We start from the raw sequence: 24,847 nt of genomic DNA, 5'->3' as shown, positions 1-24,847 counted from the left end.
TCCAGAAAAAAATTGTTTTCTCTAAAAATATTTACCCGACCGGCAAAATTCTTGAACCAAAAAACGAGGAAGATCCAGCACTATAACTTTTATTTTTGGCATTTTTTCGAATATATAGGTTTTTCAATTATGGGCAAAAATCTAAAAGACTTTCAAAATTGTTGCTTTTGCCATTACATTATTAGCCGTAAATCAAAATTCGTGAAAAATATAAAAAAAAAATTTTTGTATTTACGGTTTTCGTCTGTCGCACACGCTTCTTGATATATTTGAAAAAGTCCATGTGACAGTCGCTGAGCGTACTGCATGATTTCAGATAACATGTATTTTCTCGAAACCTATTTACTCTATCGGAAAAAATCATATACCAAGAAACGTGGGAGGGAGATCCGCTATAACTTTTACTAGCAAACAAATTTTGTTTCTAACTGATAAAAAATATTTTTGCTTTTAAGAATCATTTTGTGCATATCCTGCTTCAACTCAAGAACACAATTAGATGGCAATGGTGATATTACACGAAAAATATAAAGCAAATTAAATAAATGACAGTACAAAACAGATTTCGCAAAGTATAAAATAACCTATTCAGGTGGACTTATTATAGAAGCCAACTGCATTTGATAAGCTTACGAGAACGCATCTATCGTACGGTCGTGCCAGGCGATGAGTAAATGATATCGGCAAAATTAACAATATTTCATATCTAATTGAAATAAGTAAGACAGAAGATTGCTGTTGCAAAACCTTTAAACCTTTAAATTGTTATAGTTATAATATATAAAGCAGTACTCATTTTGACTTGTTACAAAGAAAATCTCAGATAATTTATACTTTGGATACCATATATTTTTGCAATAATCTGTTATTCTACTAAGTACTAAGTACTAAGTATACTAAGTATACTAAGGCACAAGAAACATAACCAATATACAGCGTTCTCGACAATTTTTTTAATGAATTTTGCATTAATAGAAATATTATTTTAATTTCTTTTTATATAGGAATTATGGTGATAAAATAAAACAATAGACGGAATTTGTTATTTATATATATTTATACATTTAGAAATAATCTTTTTCCTTCAATAATTACAATAATTTTTTTCTTATAGTTTTTAAGACAGCGCCTTCACAAATCTACTTTACAATAAGGTACATTATTGACTGTCTTACATTCACCCGAAATACTGCATCGCTCGCATCACACATAATCCATTAATTAACTAATAATAATAACTATATATTACAGCAATCGCTAGAAAAAAAAACAATTTACAAAACTCAACGACCTTGGGGCGACGAGTCCATTTTTTACGAATTCATTATTCCATTACCGTCGAATCTACCTGTACACGAGCATTTTACACATAAAAGTTAACAAATACGTACCAACAATCAATAAATTACGATATACTTGACGACGGTGATGTGTTAAACTGTATAGAAAACGGGACGACTTGGAATTTTTGGCAATGCCGTAGATACTTATTATTAAAAAGAAAAAAAATACATATATCATGCTGCTTTATTTTGTTTTATTATTATATGCCCGAATATGGCAACTAAACTAAGACTCTCTGGAAAATAAAACAATTTGCAGGCTAACTGAAACAGTCATTTAAAGACAATACAATACCTGATACGTAATACAATTTGCATATGTATTGAATTTCTTAGTGTTCATTGTTTACGAATCACCAGAAACGCAGACGAACTGAAGGGAAAAAAAATTAATAATACAACAAATATTTTCTTGAAAATGTTTTTAAATTAAATGAAATTTTCGTACTTACATCATCTAACTTATATAATGTGATGTAATTCGATTTTGAAGTGACAGAATGTAGAGAGTAGTATTACGATGACACCATTGAGTAAAGTTAAATTTGGAGGAAAAGTATCCAAATAGGCAGATTATAAATGCATCCTTTCTAGTCTGCACAGGCCATTGCAGTTGAGTTGACAATTCGGTAAGCAACTGAACTAGGTACTCGAAAGCTTATAGAAGCACTTACCTGTACAGACTTAATCGGCATAAGCCCAAAGGTTTCAGTAGTTCTTTCCAAAGGAACTCTACAAATAAGTCTTGAACACCCACTGACTTATTTTATTGAGTCTCGATTTATTGAGAATTTACCTTGATTTTTCGTGAACATTTCGATTTAACTCGATGCCAAAACTTGTGCCTTTGGATATTCTGGCCAGAGACAATGGGAAAATCATCAAACGACTACTAACGTCAGTCTGGCTTGATTAATGTTGCATTGTTACAATGCTTGTTGTAGATATTAAGACTACTTCTGGTTATATAATTCAGTGTTAATTAAGAATGTAATTTAACTTTAAGAGATCATTCCATGAATAAGTTTAGAGGCAGTAATATTGGTATTTAGATGAAAATTAGGATTTGAGGATTTTTGATGAGAAATTCGAACTGGAATGATTCTTCAAGCCTCTTGGTCTTGTCAAAAGTCGATTTTTTCCTTTTCCTTATTAGGATCATGTGAGTACTACTAATTAACCAAACCAACCCAAACTACATACATTTCCGATCCATACATAAATATTAACTCAAATATTATTTAGAAAAAGCAAAATTATCGTCTCGTATTTCAAAAAATAAAGTATAGCGGAACCCATAACAGTATGAACTTTATTGTCTATAAAAAATTAACCAAGAAGTCAGTCCTCAGAGTTAGACGACATAGTTAATTATCATCTTGTGCAATTTCATAGATTTTTGACAATGAAGTATCAAACACCGATTTCGGACAGCCGACACCAGGTATTACTCATTAAAGCTATATTTAAAGTGATTTGCTTCGCATAGAATTAACTCGAAAATGACTTGAACGCATAAAACTAAGATTATGAATACAAAAATGCTCTGTTGACTATTCAAAAATTCTCGGAATGGAGGATGCACTTTTGTAATAGCCGGATAATTTCCGACGCAGAAAATCGACCTTGAAGGTCGTGCCGAAGGTCGAAACATCGTGAATTTATTAATGGGAAGAATTGTTCCGGTAAAATTAAAATATTTTTTACCAATACACTAGGTCTACGGGGCTCGGAGATTTTATTGTATAGGACGCGTTTCCCTTTATCGTGATTATAGAAGGGCTTGTGTAGAAGCTGGTGGCGATAAACTTAAAAAATCGCATCTTCTACTACTAGATTACTATATTTTTCTTCCAGACTCTTAAAAAACAAAAATTCTTGAATTATTTAAGTGCTGCCAAAACAATCCCAACAAAAAAACGTTTCATTGATATTTGAAATTGAAATTAGAAAAACATTTTTCTGCATTATTTTCAGTTTTCCGATCCGCAGTGCATCCGACCGGTTGCGCTATTACGCCGATGTGTGTTAAAAAATACGAAAAAACAACTCAATATCCGATGGTGAGCGTGGAAAACCCAACCCGCCATTTTTTTCTGCCGAACGTGGACTTTGGGGGAATTCCTTTCCATCCTAAACCCGTCGGTGGCATCAATTACGATCTAACCTTTCCTGAAGATATATTGCAAGCCCAGACTGGAGTCAGAAAATTTTTTTATGAAATTATGATTATCTCAGTTTTACTGTTTTATTCGGGTTTTGTGTTTTTACTGTAACAGTATTAATAAAATGCAATGGTTTGAAAATTTCAGACGACATTCGTTCGGCATAATCTTTTAAAATGGAAATAATATACTCTTCATAAAATAAAAATGAAACTACGCGATCGTAATTGAATGTCACTTGATTGAGATGGGGAGGTTTAAACGGAAAAAAGAATTTTCATAGACATTTGCGTGTCGCCATGCTCAGATTTGGAGAAGTCTTCAAAAAATTGTCGATACTAATGCCATGATGGCGTAACGAGTGTGCAGTTCGCTTGTTTCTAAGTAACGAAAATTGCGACTCTAATAATCACTGATTGTGGTAAAATCGAAGCGTTTCATTATAATCAAAATATTCACATAATTACCAGTCAGGTTTGAAGATAATTCAGACTTTTCACAATTTTGTTTTTAATTTTTTTCAATTTATTTGTCCAGATTATCAGGTTTTCGGGAGTGCTATGCCTAGAATATTGTCCTACATTTCATATCTTGTATTTTGGGACTTCTGATTTACAGATTTTGAATATGAATTATTTTGAAGCTTAAAATTTTTTAATTTTCATCAAACTGTGTGTGGGAATAACGTGCTAAATTAGACAGTTGTAATTATTTGCTTTTAATTCTAAAGATTTTCAACTACCAACGCCTTATGTAAAGTTCCAAACAGCCGCCAACAGCTTCTAAACAAGCACTCTTTTTTTCTTAGTAAAGGAAAAATGCGTCTGTATTAAAAAATGCACCTGTTAAAAACGCAAATATTTTATAACTATTAGTTATTATTATTCGTCGCAATCTCAGCTACTGAAAGGCATTAGTAAACAGCGAACTGCGCGCGTGCGTTCCAGCACGATGGAAGTAGAAACGTCAATTTTTTAAAAAATAAAACAAAAAATGAGTTTTGCGAAACAAATACATCTAAATAGCCAAAGAACCAGCGAAGGCAAGACGACAGAAACGTTGTAATACGATAACGACGAATGGTACGGGGCGTTCTCCAGTACCCATCAACGGTTCGATCGTTCTGTCGCATTTTTTCAACACTAATCGGCTTCGAACAAGTTCACCAGATGCAACGTCGAATATTGAATATTAAAATCATTGTCTTTCTTCATTCCATTTTTTTGTGAACAGTCTCGATGTACCAAAGCTGAACCTAAATTCAAATTTTCGGAAAATTTCTATGCAAGTATTTAACTTTTCTCACAGTCTTTTTATTAAAAACGGCCTACGACTTATTTTTTATCTACTATGCAATTCACCAAGACTTTTTCCCAATTAAATAATTGTTTCAGCAGTCCTTATTAATTTTTGCAGCCTCTATACCTCATCATTTAAGCGGCGTTTTGGATTAAGATTTAGTTTTACTGTTAGGCTGAAATATCCATTTCATCAATATCCAAAATATAAATAATGATTTTGTTGATTTCGAAAATGGTGTAAAAATAATTTTAGTCCAAAATTGTGGAGAGACTTTGTGAGTCAACTTTCGGCTTTTCTCCGAAACTGGTATTTGATTTACCATTAAAGATACTATGAAGGCAGCTTTATTTTTATATTGTTGCTTAAATATTAATCACGTGGATCTCCAACCACATTATTATACAAAGTGGCGCAGAGGAAATGGATATTTTTCAACAACCAAATATTTTCCTATTCCTTTAATTTTTGTTTTCATTACGTCTAAATGAAGCAACAATTGTGTACTTTTCAATGCCGGACTTCAATGTTAGTCAAGTGTCGCTGTTTTCTGGGGTATGAAATTACTAACCTCTCTTGGTGGCGAAAGCTTAAATGGAATGTGTTTCTCGACCTGTTTCAACTTTTCGGCGATGGTTGTTGCTGGTCCCCATGCTCCCCAGACTTATCTTAAGTGTACGTTAATAAACGCCAAAAAGTGCTGTATTTCCTATTTCTGCTGGGCGTTCCTCTATTGTTAATAAAACTAACCTGTTGCTGCTTTCGTGACTCATGGCTACTTTTTCATAAAAGGGTTGACCCAAACAGAAATGTCACAGTCTTGAATTTTATAACATTTTGATTGAGAATTTTGATGTTGTTTATATCTATTTCACATTTGTATATAGGCTAACTTGTGTTTTTATATGAGAACGGTCATGAATGACTTTAATAATATATATAATTTCATTTGAATTGCTATTACCTTTTCAAAAAATACACTTAAAGGCTATCTTAAGTATAAAGCATATATTCTAATTCTAATTCTTTAATTAATTAATGTTTCTCATGAATATAAAATACAGATGTTTTATATAAGTTTCATAACTTATTATAAAAACTTAGTTACCAGTCAAAATAAGTTTAGATAGTGTAGTTACGAAATTTCATGAGTATATATATTTTAGGGAAATGGACACCTTTTTTGAATTGCCAAATCATAAAAATAATTAAAATTAAAAATATGTGCTTTCTATTTGAAATGCCTCGTGTTACATATTATAGAAAAGTTCATAACAAGACTAATAATATTATGTAAAGATGCTGTTACATTGAAAAAAAAAAATTACTTGATATATCAAAATTTGTGAGTTTCAGAGGAGAACTGATTACGTCACTGAACCAACCATACTTTCAGTTATCGCATAACCGAACTACGAAGGGTGTCTAAAGAACATTTTCAAAAAAACTCTGCAAAGGAGCCTTGGTTCACGAAAGTCGCAACACGCTACATTTATTAATAATTTATAGACGCTATAAAACCATTCAAAATTGTTATATTATTATTGCTTTATTTAGCTATATTTCAAACAAAATTTATTCAAAAATAAAAAAATATTTCACAACTGAAACTAATTTTAACATTTTTAAAGTAAGAAAATTTTGCAATGAAAATTCAGAAAAAATGAAGTTGCATATGGTCATTACAGAGTAACGAATGCTGCGCAAACTCTTAAATTCAATTTATCAATTTACGGACACTCCAAAATCCAAAACATGTGAAATTGAGAACAGCGATCAAGGTAAAGCGAAAAATAAAATATCGAACTACGAGAATTTAGAATAAGGGAAAATTAGTAATAAAAATGTAGAAAAACTAAAATGTGCGGTCATAAAAAGACGACTAAAAAACGCAAACTTTTAAATTCAATTTGTCAACTTAAGGACACTCATTAAGTCTAAAGGTAAAGCGAAAAACAAAAAATCACGCAATACGCAAAATTTTAACATAGACTTGAAATTAGGTCGTACTATTGGCGATATATCTATCCAACTAGTTCAATTTAACTTTTCGGCAAAAATACAGGCAACGCCAAATTCCAGATCGTCATTTATCCTGACAGTAGGTTACCGCGCATATATTTATAGACAAATAACTCAACTCAACTCGGTAGTAGTTGAAACGAAATTTTTGAAAAAAAAAACTAAAATTTGAGTTTTCGCCACGGAATGTACAAATCGAAATGTTTTACAAGTTACTCACACCGCTAACCGTTACTATATTGCACCAGATTCATTACGATTAGAAGAGAACCGCTCAGAACACTTCTTCGGTGGACGCAGTTTCGACCTTTCCGGCCCTCATCGGCGGGACCACCGAAAACGCGTTCGCGACTTTTCGCACCGTCTGAGATCTAACCGAAATTGTACAAAGGAATGGAATCTTTCAACACATAAAAAAAAACAAACAAACCTATTTAAAAATAACAACAATAAAAATAACATATCGTCCACCGAATCACTGGTCGCAGTTTTTCTTTCTTTGTCAATAGAGTTTCGCTTTTCAATTTCTAATAATTAGTAACTAATCACGTTTGGGGATGAGGGTAGGTTCGCCTCTAAATGGGTCCGTATATTAAACTGCCGGCCACACCCTGAAACAAAAGAAAAACGCAGGTTAGTTTAGCGAATTTGCTATTGCGTATTAAGTTTTTGGTTTTGCTAATGACGCGATTTAATAGGAGCGAAGCAAATTAATTAATAATTGCATGTAATTATCAAAAAACGAAGTTAAAAAAGGTCGCGTTATCAGTAAACAGCGAAATTGACCAAAAATGAGCGAGTGAAGTAATAAAAATGGCACAATTATTTTTTTGAGAAGTAATTTATCCCACTATCGTAATTCGTACATATACGGGGTGGATTTTTTAAGCACATTATTTTTATTATCTTACTTAATTTTCTAATCAGCGCGTGCAGCCATTATACTACATCTACATCTACACACACACACACACACACACACACACACACACACACACACACACACACACACACACACACACACACACACACACACACACACACACACACACACACACACACACACACACACACACACACACACACACACACACACACACACACACACACACACACACACACACACACACACACACACACACACACACACACACACACACACACACACACACACACACACACACACACACACACACACACACACACACACACACACACACACACACACACACACACACACACACACACACACACACACACACACACACACACACACACACACACACACACACACACACACACACACACACACACACACACACACACACACACACACACACACACACACACACACACACACACACACACACACACACACACACACACACACACACACACACACACACACACACACACACACACACACACACACACACACACACACACACACACACACACACACACACACACACACACACACACACACACACACACACACACACACACACACACACACACACACACACACACACACACACACACACACACACACACACACACACACACACACACACACACACACACACACACACACACACACACACACACACACACACACACACACACACACACACACACACACACACACACACACACACACACACACACACACACACACACACACACACACACATATATATATATATATATATATATATATATATATATATATATATATATATATATATATACATTCTGCTCTTGTGTGTGTGACGAGAATTTAGCTTTAAATAAATTTGAAATTGGACACACACATAGACACATATCATACAGCAAATAGCGTATAACACAATCATTTTAGTTTTTAATCAAACAGTTACATCCAATACATCACAAAACTGCAAAAGGAAGGAAATAATTTCACTTAAATTCGTTTTGCTCATAAATAATTTACCTACAAAATTGGCCTTATTTGAAAATTCCAAGCAATTTCATTTCGAGTGCAAAACAATTTCATAATAGCTTGAAAAATGATTCAAATGAATAAAAGAGAGAAAAGAGTTCATTTGTAATAAAAATACTGCTAAAAAATACAGAAAACTAAACATACTATCCAGGTAAAAATTTGATTATTAATACATTATACTGGCGCAGTTAAAATTATCGACTATTCTGGTAGACAATAATTACGAACCCTTTTAAATCCTATCTCTAAATGCGAATTTAAAAATTGAATTTAATGGACGTATTTGTCTCGGGTAGTTATGAAATTATCAAAAAAATCTGGAAAAAGTCTTTGAATTCTAATAGGCAGTAAATTTGTATAACAAATTCTCCATTAGCTCATGACAATACGGTAGTGACACCGGCGTCCAAAATCTTTGAAGTTAGTAGCTTAAATATAAGCCACAAAAACACTCACCCCTTAAAAGGTAAGAAGCTCGGTGATCTGCGTGAAAACTATATCTAGAAATTTCAGATTTTGAAAATTGTTCTAGCAGCATTTGTGGCGTAATATACCATTTGGAATCGTTCAAATTTTGAATAAAATAAAACTAGCTGTTCATCGTTCATTTTTTAACGTTATAATTTATTGCCAATTGGAAGAAAAGTGGAATACAAAAGCGAACGTGGCAAACTCAAAGTTGAAAAGAAACGTTAATTTTTTTGCTCATTGTTGACAGAACATAATGTGATCAGAGTGGTTGATGAAGAAACCTTCGAAGAAGTGACTGATAAGTGGATGACGGCTCAGTGTACACCCAACAATATTATTGTGGAGTGTTTGGAAGACACTTATCTCATTTTTGAAAAAATAGAAAATACTGAATGAAGCCTTTATAAGCACAAAGCCATACAACACTGGCACCACTTACATGTAGATATATTATTAAAGCATCTAATAGTTATTTTCGGCCGATGCAAAATTACTACAATCGCAACAGAGATCAGAAATAGCGAACAAACTAGAACTGTACAAACGACTCAATTGGTGGTTAACATTGATGGGTGACCCTTTTATGCCTCAAGATCTTTTACTCTGGATTTATTCCTTCTGAAGCCACATGCGCTGGAACCCCGATAATGGAATAACTTTCAGCTCAACCGAAAAGAAAAGTCACAAGGGCATAAGCCACGCGAATAAGAAAGGTAAGATGCCCCAAGATTGCTTCTTTTCGTTTCTCGTTTTTGAAACACCCATCCATTCCTTGATGTTTCGTCCCACAATAATGGTCCTTTCTCGATTTTTTCAAAGAAACTCCCCGTAAATGTTGATTGAATATTTGGTTAGTTGGTGGACGATTCGGTGGCTATCGAAAAAACAAATCAGCATGATTCGACTTCCTCATAATTGCTTCTTTCTGCCTTGGCCAGGTACGCCACTGCATGGGTCGTAATCAAACATCCAATACAAGTTCCAGAGAAAAAAAAAATCCAGGCAATTTTCTTCACTGACTTCCTTTTGCTATTGCGAAAAGTTTTTTGAAAAGTCAATATACCAAGATCAAACCCGTACTGCGGATAGATCATATATTTCCCTTTCATCCTAAGTTGTCAGTCCCACTTATTAATTTACAGACCGAACAACAATGGTTATAGGGGAAGATTCTTGGGGATATATATGGTCCAGAGGTTCCTTACAATTCCTAAGAAAAATGCTGCTTTTACCACTTTAATGACTGCTAAATTTACTTTGTTGTTTGGTTTCATTTGGGTGCGAAAAGTTTCTGCGAATCGAAAAAAGATATCTCAAATAGAGCATCCATACACTCCAGGCGAAAGGTCGTCGACCCGTCGGTACGTAACGTTGGTGGTCGTGTACCCTTTAACGAGCAGGGGCGTCCCGGTACCCTCCGAGGAACCGCTAGAACGTCTGAAAAGCAATAATTACCGTCACCGTCGACGTACGTGGAGGTACGCTGGACGACGACGTCACGACTCGGTTACGTTCGACTTTGCATAATTACGGCGTTATTTAATTAAAAACGCGTTCGTCAATCTCGTTTTTGAGGTTAATCAAGGGAGAGAGAGTTTAGCGGTTGTAACGAAGACTAATTAAAACGGGTAATCGCTGGAAGACGAGTGGTACTGTTAACCGATGGCACCGAGGCGGCGTGTGAACGTTGTTATATACGACCACGGATGACGGGGAGTTTAGGACGGTTAGGGGGGTTTAAAAAACTCAAACGTGTTCCACCTGGCTATAAAAATTCAAAACCAACTATAATTAAACGAAAGAAAAGAAAGTTCTTCTAGGCCTCATTCCGATTATTAGCTTTGGTTACTTTTTGGTCTCTTAGTCTTACATTATCTACCATCGCATGTCCATAAGGCACATGCATTCCTTTTTAGTGCTCTTTCCAATATCACCCAGTCGAAAACTATTTCTTTTCAATACTGCCCAACTAACATTGTTTCTTTTATAACGGTAACTGTCAGGTTTCAGTTATGTATTTTATAAAACCTGAGAAGATATCACTAAAATGTAAAAAATGCTCTTGCATGCGCTTCAATGTAGTATCTTATAAAGATAAGGGTGACCAAATTTTTTATTTAAGAGCTTGTTTTCTTTAAAAAACAGCAATAAGTTCTTGTAGCAAGTAAAAGATTTTCGTTACTGCTCTGCCCACAGTGTCTACACTACAACAAACAAAAAATTAGTTTTCTATATGATTTGTTTTCAATATAATTTATGACGTGTAGTTGATATTGTATTTCATTTATGTATTTATTGTTTTAATGAGTACTACAACTCAAAATTTTCTTACGACGACCTAATTTTAGTTTTTCACAAACCAATTTTCGAATAATTTTATATTCTATTCTTCCTCTAAAAAAGAAGCGCCCTCGTTTTAAGAACTTTGAAACACAATTTTGGTAAAAACCTGAAAGTGGAAATTATTTCCCATGATCTTTTTTGCAATTAAAATGAAGATAACTTTTTAACCGTATATTTTTTGTAGAGGTGTATTCGTGTCAATTTGAAAAAATGTTCACCACAATCGCTTTTCAAAAACTTAGCTTTCAAGTAATATTGGAAACTTTTGGAATACTTATAATTTAATAAGTTACCAAAAAGGTATTTAGAAAAACCTTCGTTGCCGCTATAAAAAATCATAACCTCACTTTTAAGTTGTTTATTTATTTTTTCTTTAAAAAAGTGTGCTTAGTTTTTTATAAATATCTAGATAAAGTTTAGAATTGAACTAAACATATCTTTTAAAATTGTTCAAACGAAAGAAGTTCGCAAAACAGCACCGTCCTGGACGGTCGTTCCAAGAGCATGAGTGTCCATGTTTCGCTGTAGAATATTTATTAGGTTTTTATTTTTATTGGGTGCTTTAAGGTTTATATAATATTATAATTTAACAAGTTTTTAAAGAAACCTGACTAAGCAAAAACAAGGGCTTTATATACAAAGGAAAGGAAACGTTTTGGTTGCAATATTATAAAACTTACGGTTTTTGTATTTTTGGACGTCTAATAAATCTTTTAAGAAAGAGGGTTTCCTTATAAAACCATAAAAACTGCTATAAGACCTCAACTTTCTTATAAATATCGGTTAACTTTATAATAAAAATTTAAACTGCGAAAAATGTTAGTTGGGTGGTCATTTGTAGACATTCTTTCCGACATGCTACGATTACCCAGTTGTATTCTCAATAATTCGTATTTTATTTAGTAAAGCAGTTGTTGTCGGTCACACTTCCTCTCCGAATAAGCAATATTCGTATTATGATTTAAAAAGTTCTTCCCTTCTTTTCTTTAAAGAGAATATTGCTCCAAAACAAATCATGAAGTGCTTTTGTAGTTTACTTTCGCCGTGTTACTTTCATTTCCATATCTTGTATACAAGTACGGTCTTGTAAGTCTAATACATTTTGATAGCCCTTATTTCCAAATTAAAATCAGCATAATTACGAATAACATTTTATGACAGCAATAACTTTATAGAAAGAGATTCGACAAGTCACTCATGAAGTGAATAAAACGTTGTAACCAACATAAACATTTGCGCACCACTTGCTTTTATCGATAATATGACATGTGCTTAATTTCATTTTAGTCAATCACGTTATATTTTTATTTATTTCACTGCGTCCAGCAACGCAACACGATCACAGAACTGCTGCAGAACGTGTGAAAAAAATTACAAATAATTAATTATGTTCGCTTGAAACATGATTTCGGGAATCATATGACTTTGTTATCTGAGATTATTCGAACATATTTTTTGGCGATAAAAGTCGCTACTCAAAGGGCCGATTGGACGTTAATTTTTTTTATTTGTGCTCATGGTCTGATGTTGTTTTAATAAAATCTAATAATTCCGGGTGCTTTTGTAGACCTATCCTCATAGTTTTCAAAAGTTTATTATTTGCAAAACAAAACAAGTAATAACAGATATTAATTAATACAATTAATTGATTGATCAAATGTCTCGATATTTATTAGATTAGATATTATTTAGGGGGAACATATAGCAAAAAGAAGGGGAGTAAATCTTATAACTGTTATAATAGAAGTCTCTATAACGGGTAGTTAATATTTCACGTTCAAGCACAGATATTAAACAAGTTCTACCAAAAATCAACAGTGCCATTTCCTAAATCACTGAGAAAATAATAATTTTTTTAACGTTAGATTATAATAATTGAAAAATTATCAAATTCGGGCCTTGTATTATCTAACAAAAAAGCTTAGCAAAAACACATAGAATATATAAATAAAGTCAAACACATTCAAACTTTTACAAGCAATTGTTGAAATATTGATAAAGTGTGCGCTTTTTATATCTCCACAGTATAAGACGTTATTTTGACGTTAACAAAACCAAAGAGGCTAAAACTTACTTTACGTAGGGACACTCATAATACTAATAATGGTAAGGCTTAAATTTGCAACAAATGATCTCTGTTAACATGTTAAAGATAACAGCCCAATATCTTTCTTTAGATTCCAAATTTTATTTTAATAATGGAAAAGCTCGAACCTATTATAAGCTCTTTTACTGACTCCGAAGAAATAATGTACAATAAAAACATACTAGAACATGTGAAACATTAACATTTAATTTTTACGAAGAGAACAGAACCCGTCTATAAAGGTGTAGTGTGTAACTTCAAAATAATATAGCATCTGCCTTTGCAGTTGTTGGGTCGTACCTTTTGTAAGGTGTCTAATTTGTAAGACTAATAATGGTTAATCTTTTTAGCAACACCTGCTATAAAGGGTAATATGATGTTTGCATCAATACAATTTGTTGGAGTGAGGCAAAATATTTTGAACACTTAATTGCAAAATAATATATGCGATTAGTGTCAATATTATAATTTAAAAAAAAAATATCCTAGTAAGTAGTATGGAATTTAAATACTTAATGAAATCCACTTGAAGCAAAAACAAAAAAACAACATTTTTAATTGGTGCGAGAATTATTTAAAGGTAGAATTATTTATATACTCCGAATACCATGTTTCTACTGGACTATATATGTAGATTCCAAATAATTGTTACAGAAAGCAACACTTCTTTTAGGACAAGAGGAAAAAAGGTCACGACAAATATATTATTATTGTCTCTTTTATTGCAGGTTCTACCTACGGAGAAAATTTTTTCATAAAAAAAAAATTAATCAACTTAAGCTCGCAACAATTAAATAATTTATTATTATTGGACAATAATTCGTTTCTTTTTTTTTCTTCAAAAATGACTAAAAATGATAAAAATGACTAAAAATTTACAAAACGTGTTGCATACTATACTTTTTCTACGACCGTTAGTTTTTAGGTACATTTTTGCAAAACAACACGAATACATTCATTGACATGACCGTCAGAATTGACAAGCCGTGCCATAAATCTGTGAAAACATTCAAAATCCCTGCGGTAATATCCTGGAAATATCAGAAGTGACTCGGATCCATGAGGCACGAAACGCACGTGGTAATGGTATATTATGTTTATTTTTTATTTGTTGTTTATTTGGCACGGACGGAGCGCAACGGAGCGAGTATTTAATAAACGAGTGAGTTAAACAGTTGACCAAACGTGTTGCATACTACACTTTTTCTACGATCGTTAGTTTTTGGGTATCCTAAAAAGTTCCAGTGTTCAAGCCTTTAAAAAGAAATGCAGGTGTCTATTGCAAGCATCTTATAAACTAGCGGATATGCTAATTTAATAATATGTGCATATTAATTTTCTAGTTCTTACTTTTCAGGGTCAGTCAGAATCTTAATCTTTTTTAAAATATCCTTTGAGCAGTTACCGGACGGGTAAGAAAAGTATATATTTTCCTCATTTGCCGTGAAAATAGCTATGAAGTTTCACTCAACCTAATCGTTTCTTTTTAAATATTTGTGTTTCTATTTTGTATTGTTATTGAGGTCCTTTTTCTATTACAAATATTCTGAAACCTGAAGTAGGGTCTTAAGGGTCTTTCGCCACATCCTACTATGGACATATTTCTAGATATTAACTTTTAAATACAATTTCTTCTTTCATCCGTCTACATGTAACGAGAAGAACGAAATTCGTAGAAACGGCTACACGTTGTCGCACTCGCAAGTTGTTCCAATTACGATCCGCTTGCTTTAATTCCTTTCGATAATAATTACTACCGCTGCGATATATAATTTGGCATTGTCTTTTATCAATATGCCGAAGGTAATTATTGCTCCCGATCGATATTTTAGGGCGCACGGCTAACGATATCGATGCTCGTTATTTAAATAACGATTTTTAAAAATAGAAAAAGCGATAAGCGCGCGCGACAATTGCATAAAATTGAAAAAATAGGTGTTTTCTGGACACAGAATTTGAATTTTGTATTTTTTTTTGGTCAGCGTGTTACTCATCTACAATAAACTGCCTGATGTCCAAGTAAAGTAACTTTCACCAAAAATTAATTGCGAAAAAACATCAATTTGCATTACAAAAAATGTCGTTAAAATTAATTAACCCTTTAACTATTTGATAACCCGAAATAGTAATTACACGATTATTTTGAGCTTTGATTAGAATTCGGATTACGTATACACGTATCGCATCGCATAACAGGTAAAATGGTAAATAAAAACTGAAAAGATGCAGGTCTTTGCATAGAGCTTATGGGCAAAAAAAAAAGTAGGCACTTCTAAGTTAAGGTATTGACAGAATAAAGAAATGCTTAAACCTCTGTTAACGTACAATTTCCAGATCGTACGGAAAGTTGATACTAGTTTGTTGATACAAATTGTAAGGGGTTAATTTAACTACAGAACTAGTTTATTTTCGTGGAGTGTCCATTATGGTGTTGGGAGGCATTTCATTAAACGATCGCACAGAATTAATTGTAGTGAGTAGAGTGACAATGACTGTTTACATGTATACCAGGCGACACAAGAAAGTTGGAGCACTCTATAATTTTTAAACGGTTTGAGATAGCGATTTGAAACTAAGAAGAGTTAATATAGGCTGAATGTCCAATTTTTCGCCATATATTGGAGATCTTAATGCATGCTAATGCAAGATCACACGTGGCAAGAATTGTATCTGAATACCTAAAGGAGGTTGGATTACAAGTCTTAGAATTACCTGCTCTCCGGATATGAATCTTATAAAGCACGTGTGGAACCATCAACTACTGAAGTTAAAAATGAGAAAAGTCATTAGAGCCTGAGGAGGAAATACGCCATATAAAATTGTAATCCTATTTCGGATTGGCTTTTTACTGTATAAATAATATGTTATTGTTGTACCTAGTACAGTTAATGTTTTATGTTAATTTATTTAATTTATCGGAAAATTGAAAAACTATTTCGTTGGTGGAAACCATTTAATGTTTATATAATAATCAAACACGGAAACCGTTAAGGCTTTACAAATGTATTATGTTATGTACTTTTTTTGCGAGGTGATTCTAATCCTACTCACAAAAGTATATAAAGTATAATTTTTTGAGTATCTCTTGTTATGATTTTCATTTTGTTTTTGTTTATATAGCAATACTCTTTTCATTTTGACCTTTGGGGGAGGTATATTATAGATCGATGGGCCTTACTAAACTGTGACAGCAGCTACGCTCAATCAAATTCCATGTTATAGAGTGCATTATTTTGATAGGTTCCAGTCCAATCTAAAAATGATTTTTTAATGCTACAAGCCTTGGGCAGATAATAACAATCTTTATTATGGTATCTGCTTGGTTTGTTAAACTGTCGGCCGTATACGATATGAAATCTAGTCTTTTGTAGTGCTGCTAATGCCTGAAAAGGCTCGAATTACGACCAACTAGTAACGTACGGTGGGCGTACCGAGGGTTGTAAACATTCTCGGTTTCTAAAGCTTCGTCTAAAAGCCGCATTTCTTTCATTTCGGTGCTTGAACACACTGTCCCCTCTTGACTGAAAATTATTATTTGTTTTGAAGTAAACCAAAACAGCTTATGCATAGTACTGCGTACCATAACTCAATTGGTTCTGAATAACGTTATTTTTCCTTGGCGAAATTAAAGCACTGAACGGCGAATTGCTAGCTGTTGTCTGTGGTATAGCGTTGTAGTAGCGGTAGAGGCGATCGTTCTATGGTCCTTTTCTTTTTTTGGCGGTTTTGGCGTTCTTTTCCCGCCGGTAAGCAGCGTGCTTCCTGTAAGTTTTCCCTTGGTCTGGTTGTTTTAGTTAGGAGTCGCTTAAAGCTCACGCGTATTGCGGATTTAGAGGGAACCTGATAACCCTGATCTCAGAAATAATAATAATAATAATAATATAAGCGGGTAAACAGACGTGGTCGTTTGTACCCCCAACTTGGTCGGATTTAGCGTAGAGAGGTTTTTGAGGATAACGCTCAACCTTTAAGGCCACCTCACATCGACGGTAAGCCATATCCCCTTACTATTTCGCGCTATCGACCCGTAATAATTTGTTGTCTATTATCTTTAATGCCTTTCTTCTTTTTCTTTTGACTTCCCGTATACCATTTGCACGACTCGTTTGACCACATCAGATATTGTCTTAACCACTTCACTCCTGGGGCTTCCTACTCAATATCCGCGCCCCACTGGAGCTTGCGCCCCTGGTGGAACAAATTTGTACATGGTTGCAGCAGACAATTAGCAGTACAGATGGTAAAGCCACTTGGCCCCGATTAGACGGCTCACAGATAATACGCGCCCAACGACCCTAGTTCCACGGATAGCACGATATTTAATATACGCCTAAGGGAGAGCTACTGTTTTTGAGTGTCAGCCCCTCCTCCCTCTTGGTTTTTGAATAATGTGTTTGTTTGGAAATTGAGTATCACTCCCCTACTCCGAGCAATCGCTCGTAAATTTTGTTTAGTAACACACTTATAGCATGCCTACTAGAATATTTTATTTTTTCATTTAATATTTATATATTTATATTTAATTATATTATATATTTTATATTTAAAAAACAGCCATAATTGAATATCAATAAAAAAAAAATTGAGAGCGTAGAGAAAAATCATTCAGGTTAACAAAAGGAACAGCATTTCCATTAAATTTGTACAAAAATTATGATGAGACCTGATTCTAGTTTACCTTAAATTTCAACCGCAAGCAACTATTTCTAGTTGTGCTTGAAGATATTGTATACAGGATGGAGTTAATGTATTCAATGTGTTTACTGGTAATGCAGCAAATTTGAATTTTAATTTTAACATTATTATAGACAACTGATTGTCTGGAATCTTCCGTTGGAATAGCTGACAGTGTGGTAGAAAGCGAGCTCAATAAATAGCTCGGAAAGTAGTTCTCTCTGCACAGTCAGGCATATCATGGGGATGGACGATGATAGCACATGTAGGCTGTGTTTAGAAGCTGAGTCAATTCCAATTAATCTCCTAACCAGCTGACCACCACTAGGGCGCAGCCAATTAAGAGTACTAGGAGCTCAACTCAATCAGCTCAAGGAACTATCAAAACTTCATATGAAAGAGGTACTGTAGCGTCCTGGCTATTGAAACAGGAACGCATCGTAGATAGAATTGGAATAAGAATATATAATTCACAACTTCACCAACATCCCTTGCAGAATAAAACAATACAAACTAATTTTTCTATGAACAGACAGCTAAGTTAAAAATTTATATTATGATAAAGAGGTGTGATATTGTGTAAAATTAAATGCGTAATCATAAATAAATCAATCATATTTTAACTTTTAATTCACAACCTCATAAATTACCTCATTAAACCAATTCTGCCAATTATATCATAGATAAAAACAATTATTTAACATTTATCCTGGTTTACAAACTTATACAGATTATAATGAACAGATATTGACAATTAAAGTAATACTTACGTTAAAAGGCTAGGATTGTCCGTGGGGTACCACGAGTACTGCGGGAGGTAGTTATGTGGCGGTGGGTGGGGGTGGGGCGCGGGATGAGGTGGCGGGTGGATCGGTTGTTGTGGCTTGACGTCCCAACCGCTCGGACTGGGGGCGGGCTGCCCGGACATGTCCGAGCCGGGGGTGGAACTGGGAGCGGGGCTCGAGTGCTGCATGTACCCGCCGGTGGCTGGGGACCCGCTTGACGAACCGCCTCCACCTGAAGCAATAAAAAACAAGTTTCAGAAAATAATACATCCGAACGTTTCGGCAACTCTTTGAAAGTTGCTTTGTTTAATGTTTTACTGAAAAAAAATTTTAAATGCGTAATCATTTTGAGATACCTTAAAAATTACAAACTGAACACCAACTAAACACTGGATATTAGAAATTCGAGCTTATTCAAGGAAGGAGTAATCACCAACTATGACGGTCGGCAATAAGCCTTGACTTTGAAATACAGTAACTTGTTTTTTGAGGGCTGGTAAATAAGCCATTATATTAAAGAAAAATTCTTAACTGAACTGCCAGGTTCAAGCTTTAGGAGCTTCTTAGTAGATACTTAGAGCATTAGTATAAAAAAAGTAGTGACAATTTAGTTTATTTTATTGCAGAGTTGTTAGCAATGAGCTACCTAATTATAGAATCTACATAACTACAACGCCTTTGAAGAACTGAATCGAATTTCAGTCACCCTGTACAACGTAAGCTAGGAAACAACTAGGTTGAAACACTCAAATCAAAATTACCAATATTCCAATACAGCAAAGTATTGATATGCAATTCTATACTCGCATTGGTAATAACAGGTAATTTTACTAATTAAGTAAATTTAAATAAATTCTTGAAGTCAACGTTATGTAATATTTGCAAATTCTTTTCCTTTTCTTCTAATTTGTGTTTTGTTTCGACTTATTCCCCAATTATCTACCTACTTGTTTCGTTTATTTTAGGTTTCCTTTGACTTCAAGATTTTAATAATTTAAATACCTATCCGGTTTTGACATTTTTTAATTGATAACAAAACTATTTCAGGGATTTCAACAATTTTAAAAAATAAGATTTCCTGACAGTTTGCAATTTTACGTGAGCTTGATGTGACATAAATTAAGAGCATAAAAATTTAATTTTTAATGTGCCCACAAAATAAGGACAGAAAAATTTTAATCTTGTTGGGACTTTATACGAACCCATCATGTATGTGTTAATTAAAATTACTAAAAGTCTCGAACCTCTAATGCGAAAACGGAAAATCTCCTTAGTTTCTGTTACCATCAAAGATTTCTATGACTTTTACAGGTTTTCCTGATTGTTTCGATTCGATTCGAGTCTAGAGAAAGAGAGAAATCACTAAAATAAATTGAGATAAGAGAAGATAGTGCAAATAGAGGGAAAGGATTTTAGCTAATGTGATTATCAATTTTTGCAACTTTTGCACAAAGGTGAAAATATACTATTAAAAGATAAAGATCAAAAATTACCTTCAAGTTTTATCGTACCTTGCATCATATTTTGACCTTGAGGTCCCGGACTGGTGGAGGATATATTCCCGTTTCCTCCAAGCAGGCCCGAATGCGATCCAGAGGTACCGTTGTTGTTCGTGCCACCCGTCACCTGGGCTGCTTTCATCATCTTTTTGTATTTACTACGACGATTTTGAAACCAAATCTTCACCTGGAACCAAGTAGAAAAAAAATTATCGCATGATAATCGAACGATTGAAATTATTACATCGAAGGATTGTCGGAAAACATAATTTTTGAACAATGGTTCTCTCAAAAAACTCGTCTAATGAAATGATTTTGTTGTCTATCATTTCAATTCGATAAAGCAGTGAAAACATTGTACTTTGAGTTAGGTTACGTATTTTTCAAATTTGAAATAATTTGCTTTGCTCACTTGTGATTCAGTAATCCATATTGCGCACTCTTTTTAAGCCGGTAAAAAACAACTTTGCTAGAAATTCTGATATTAAATTTTCCTTAAAGTAAACGAATTAGTACATATTATTTTCCCCTGCTCTTTGTAAGAGAGCTTTCAGTATAAATCGCTATAAAATGGAAATTGACATAAACAAAAAAAAGTCAAATGAATGAAAGCCAATTGAAATATTTACTACACATTCACTTAGATTCCTACTATTTACAATTTTCAATTTGTATCTCTATGCTTCTTTGCTGCTCTCTTCTAAGTTTTGTTAATTAATCCTTTTAATTTGCGCTGCGTTTCTTTATCTCTATTTCTTTTATATCTAATTTTATGATTAACTTTTCACACTAAAATCCTTATAGCCCTTAAATGAAAAATATTATAAAGGTAATTGTGACCAAATTGTAGTCCCATAAAAAACTTTTACTCTCCAGTTATTTGTAACTCAGAGGTTGCCATTTATAAACAATACGTAAGTATTATAACGACAAGGCATAAATTTTAGTTACCGCTTTAAAACCCATCTGTGTACTTTGACAGCAATGAATTTTTAGTTTGACACCATTATGAAAATGTGTCATTAAATATTATAACAACTCAAAAACGACGACGACTTCATTTTCTTAATTAAAACAGAAGCGCCCTCGTTTTGAGCGTAATTTTGTTAAAAACCTGAAATCTAAATTATGTTTCATTTATTTTTTTTTCTCAATTAAAATGCAGAACATTTTTTAATGTCATATTTTTGTCTGATATGTTAGCTTTCTAAAATAGTTTTATAGTTTTATATAGACTTTCAAGTCATGTTGAGCACATGTTTTTACAATAAAACCGAACGTGATTCTGAAATGAAGTTTATATTCACAACCGCTACAAAACTAAAAGTAACCTGCATAAATGTCAATTATGCAATTATAACCTCACTTTTTAGTTGTTTATTTCTTCTTGAAAAAAGTGAACTTAGCTTTTTATAAATATGTAGTTGAAGTAAGTTGAAGAGTAAAAGTGTTATAATAAGATTTTTAAGAGCGCTCTAAAAGCTTCTTATCGAAAACTTTATAGATAATGTAAGGGAAACCTTTAGGGTACAATATTATAAGACTTATTAGCGTTTTAGTATTTATTGGACCTCTTACAAAATTTGTGGCACTAATGCTTTCTTTATAAAAGCATAAAAACTGTAATAAAAGCTAAATTTTCGTAGATTATAAATATTTGTTACCTTATAATAAAACCTTAAGCTGAGCAAAATTCTAGTTGGGTCCTACGTATATGATACCTAGCATTGTTTGAAAAAAGTTGAGATGAAGGGCACTCGGGAAATTGTTGAGAATATTTGGAACAATATGACTCAAACGACATTCGCATTTCTCGAGTGTTTGGCAATAAGGTGATTTATTGCGACGCAGATTTAATCAGAAAATATTACCTCTTCATGGCCGTCATTGACTTAATAAATAACCCATAAAATGTAGTGCGTAAATTGGATCGACATGCGTGCGAAAATTGTCACCTGATACCGATAAAGTATTCGGAGAGGGAGGTTTCGTTCGTATCAACCCAAAATATTTCTCATGTCAAGAACAAAGAATTGTATTATATTTTTAAAATGATAGAACGGGGGCTAAAACATAATAATCACAATCAAAATAGAAGACAAGTTTGTTGGGGTTTAGTACATAGAATTAGAGAGTTAAATGCTTTTGGTTGAATGCGAAATCATCTTGGTCTCTTTCGATTGTTTATTTACTGTTTGTCTGTATTTTACACCATACCTACCGTCAAATCTTGAAGAATTAGAAAAAAACTTTAAATACAATAATCTTTTGGTAATTGTAACATTTAATAAAATGCAAATCTATCAAAATATTAATTGTTTTTAATATCAGTATATTTTAATCTATTTTAAAAGAATTTTTGTTCCTGGTTTGAAGAATATAAAGTGTGTATATTATGTTATGTTATCTTTGGCTGTTTTTCCAAAATTCACCCATTTTTAAATTAGATTAATTATTTAATTAAATTAATTTTAGACTAAATTACTAAAAACTTAAATAAAATATTACTTTTAAAAAAAGGCCGATCGAAATAAACTTTTGACAGCATATCCATGGATAACTAAATTTTAAAATTAAATAATTAACAATTAATTATTGGAAAACTGGTGAAAATATGTTCTTGAAATCAGGAAGAAACTTTTCTTTCAAACAAATTAAAAAAAAATCGTCTCATATGTACTCTATAATAACCAAAGATAATAGATAAAAAACGCTCCATCCTTTGTAATTAATATATTTTTTAACTCTCTGGGACGAAATGTTAACAAAAAACCAATTCCGCCACTTTCGCGGGGTATTTCATTTATTTTTAATAATAGCTTTCCGCAATAGTATCCATTTTTGGGAATGAAACTAACTAAACGGAACACCCTGTATATTATTGTTTATTTTGATCAAATCAAAAATTTGGCATTTTAGTAGCATGTGGTAAGTTAATAACAATCGCTTACGTAAATTTGAACATACATTCTTCAGTAGCGTTACTGTCATACCGATCTTTCAACATATGTGTTATATAATATATATGGTTGTACAAATTAGAGTGTTTTGACAGGAAATAATATATTATACAACAAATTTCATAAATGTCAGTTTGTTAAAAATAAACGAGCGACTGAAGACATTTATCATCACCGTGTTGCATAATATACTTTTTCTATGACTTTTTGGGTATTTTTTAAGCTCTAAAGAAGCCAATACGATGGTTAGTGAAATTTCAAAAACTGCAATTTATCAACAACCGACGCAAAAAGTAGTAGTCGATTATTTCTATCTTAACTCTTTTATTCTTATGCTCCTGTCTGTTCCAGGAGCTGCAATCTAAATGGCAATTACAAGAATTGCATTTCACAACATAAAAAAAAATTCAGCTCTGCCGGTGTCCTCGGTGTCACCGAAATAAAAATCTTGCTGGACAGCTCCATTTCTGGAGGCATCGCAGGCATGTTCTTTATCTCAAAAATTAAAAAACAAACGGTACAACTGCTTAAAGAGCATACAACGCAAAGTGGAGTTAACGCATCCACGCAGCTCTGAACGCTTTATAATACTAGATCAGTGATCACCTAAATCACTCCTTAAAATAATCCAATCACAACCGCTCCATGCCAAGATTGAATTTTTGAAACTATACTATTTTGTCTGTATTTTGTTTTTTTTATTTTGAGTTTTATGACGTTTGATCACTTTTTTTTCTCAATTCCAGCAGTCCGTCCCTGCGTTCGCATATAAATGTTCATGCATTGCGCGCCGTGCGGAAAGAAGCCGGCCCAGTACCCCAGGGGTATAATCTGTCATTCGCATGAAGTCTTCAAACTTAGCCGTTTATTTTTATCCATTACGAATAATAATTAAAAACATAAGAACGGAGAGCGAGAGAGATAGAGAGAGAAGGAGAAGCATTATTACAAAACGGCATCATACAATCTCCGCGATAATCTCGAAGACCTTGTAACATTTCCTTCGACCGCCGTTCAACCTTTGGAAGGCCCGGGGGCATCCGTACGTACACACACATACACACACACACATAAGCGCTGCGACTCGCTAAATTATCTAAAATTGGTATTTCTGACTGACTGAGTCTCGATGACAATTGAGGAAATTCACGTACGGCCGGTTTCCTTCTACGAGCATTGTTAGAAAATCCTTGTTTTCGAGCACCTGGTTGCTCGACCAGAACATTTACGTCCG

General features: G+C 33.4%; 1 protein-coding gene across 2 annotated transcripts in view; it reads right to left on the bottom strand.

Moving 5' to 3' along the window:
* Positions 1 to 1,060: 1,060 nt before the first annotated feature.
* Positions 1,061 to 24,847, bottom strand: part of LOC132705509 (homeotic protein distal-less-like) — a 170,333-nt gene continuing 146,546 nt past the window's right edge. The window contains exons 3-5 of one of the 2 annotated variants that reach the window (XM_060676156.1): positions 20,648 to 20,840; positions 19,140 to 19,386; positions 1,061 to 7,440 (exon numbers count right to left, since the gene is read on the bottom strand). In XM_060676156.1, coding sequence (XP_060532139.1) covers positions 7,422 to 7,440; positions 19,140 to 19,386; positions 20,648 to 20,840 — 459 coding nt within the window. In that variant the 3' untranslated portion in view covers positions 1,061 to 7,421. The remainder of the gene's footprint in view (positions 7,441 to 19,139; positions 19,387 to 20,647; positions 20,841 to 24,847) is intronic. The other variant, XM_060676237.1, reaches the window with a different exon arrangement.

This window comes from Cylas formicarius, unplaced genomic scaffold, assembly GCF_029955315.1.
Source record: "Cylas formicarius isolate icCylForm1 unplaced genomic scaffold, icCylForm1.1 PGA_scaffold_10__41_contigs__length_53128322, whole genome shotgun sequence".
NCBI classification, from domain to species: domain Eukaryota; kingdom Metazoa; phylum Arthropoda; class Insecta; order Coleoptera; family Brentidae; genus Cylas; species Cylas formicarius.
This window is presented reverse-complemented; position numbering and strand designations above follow the sequence as displayed.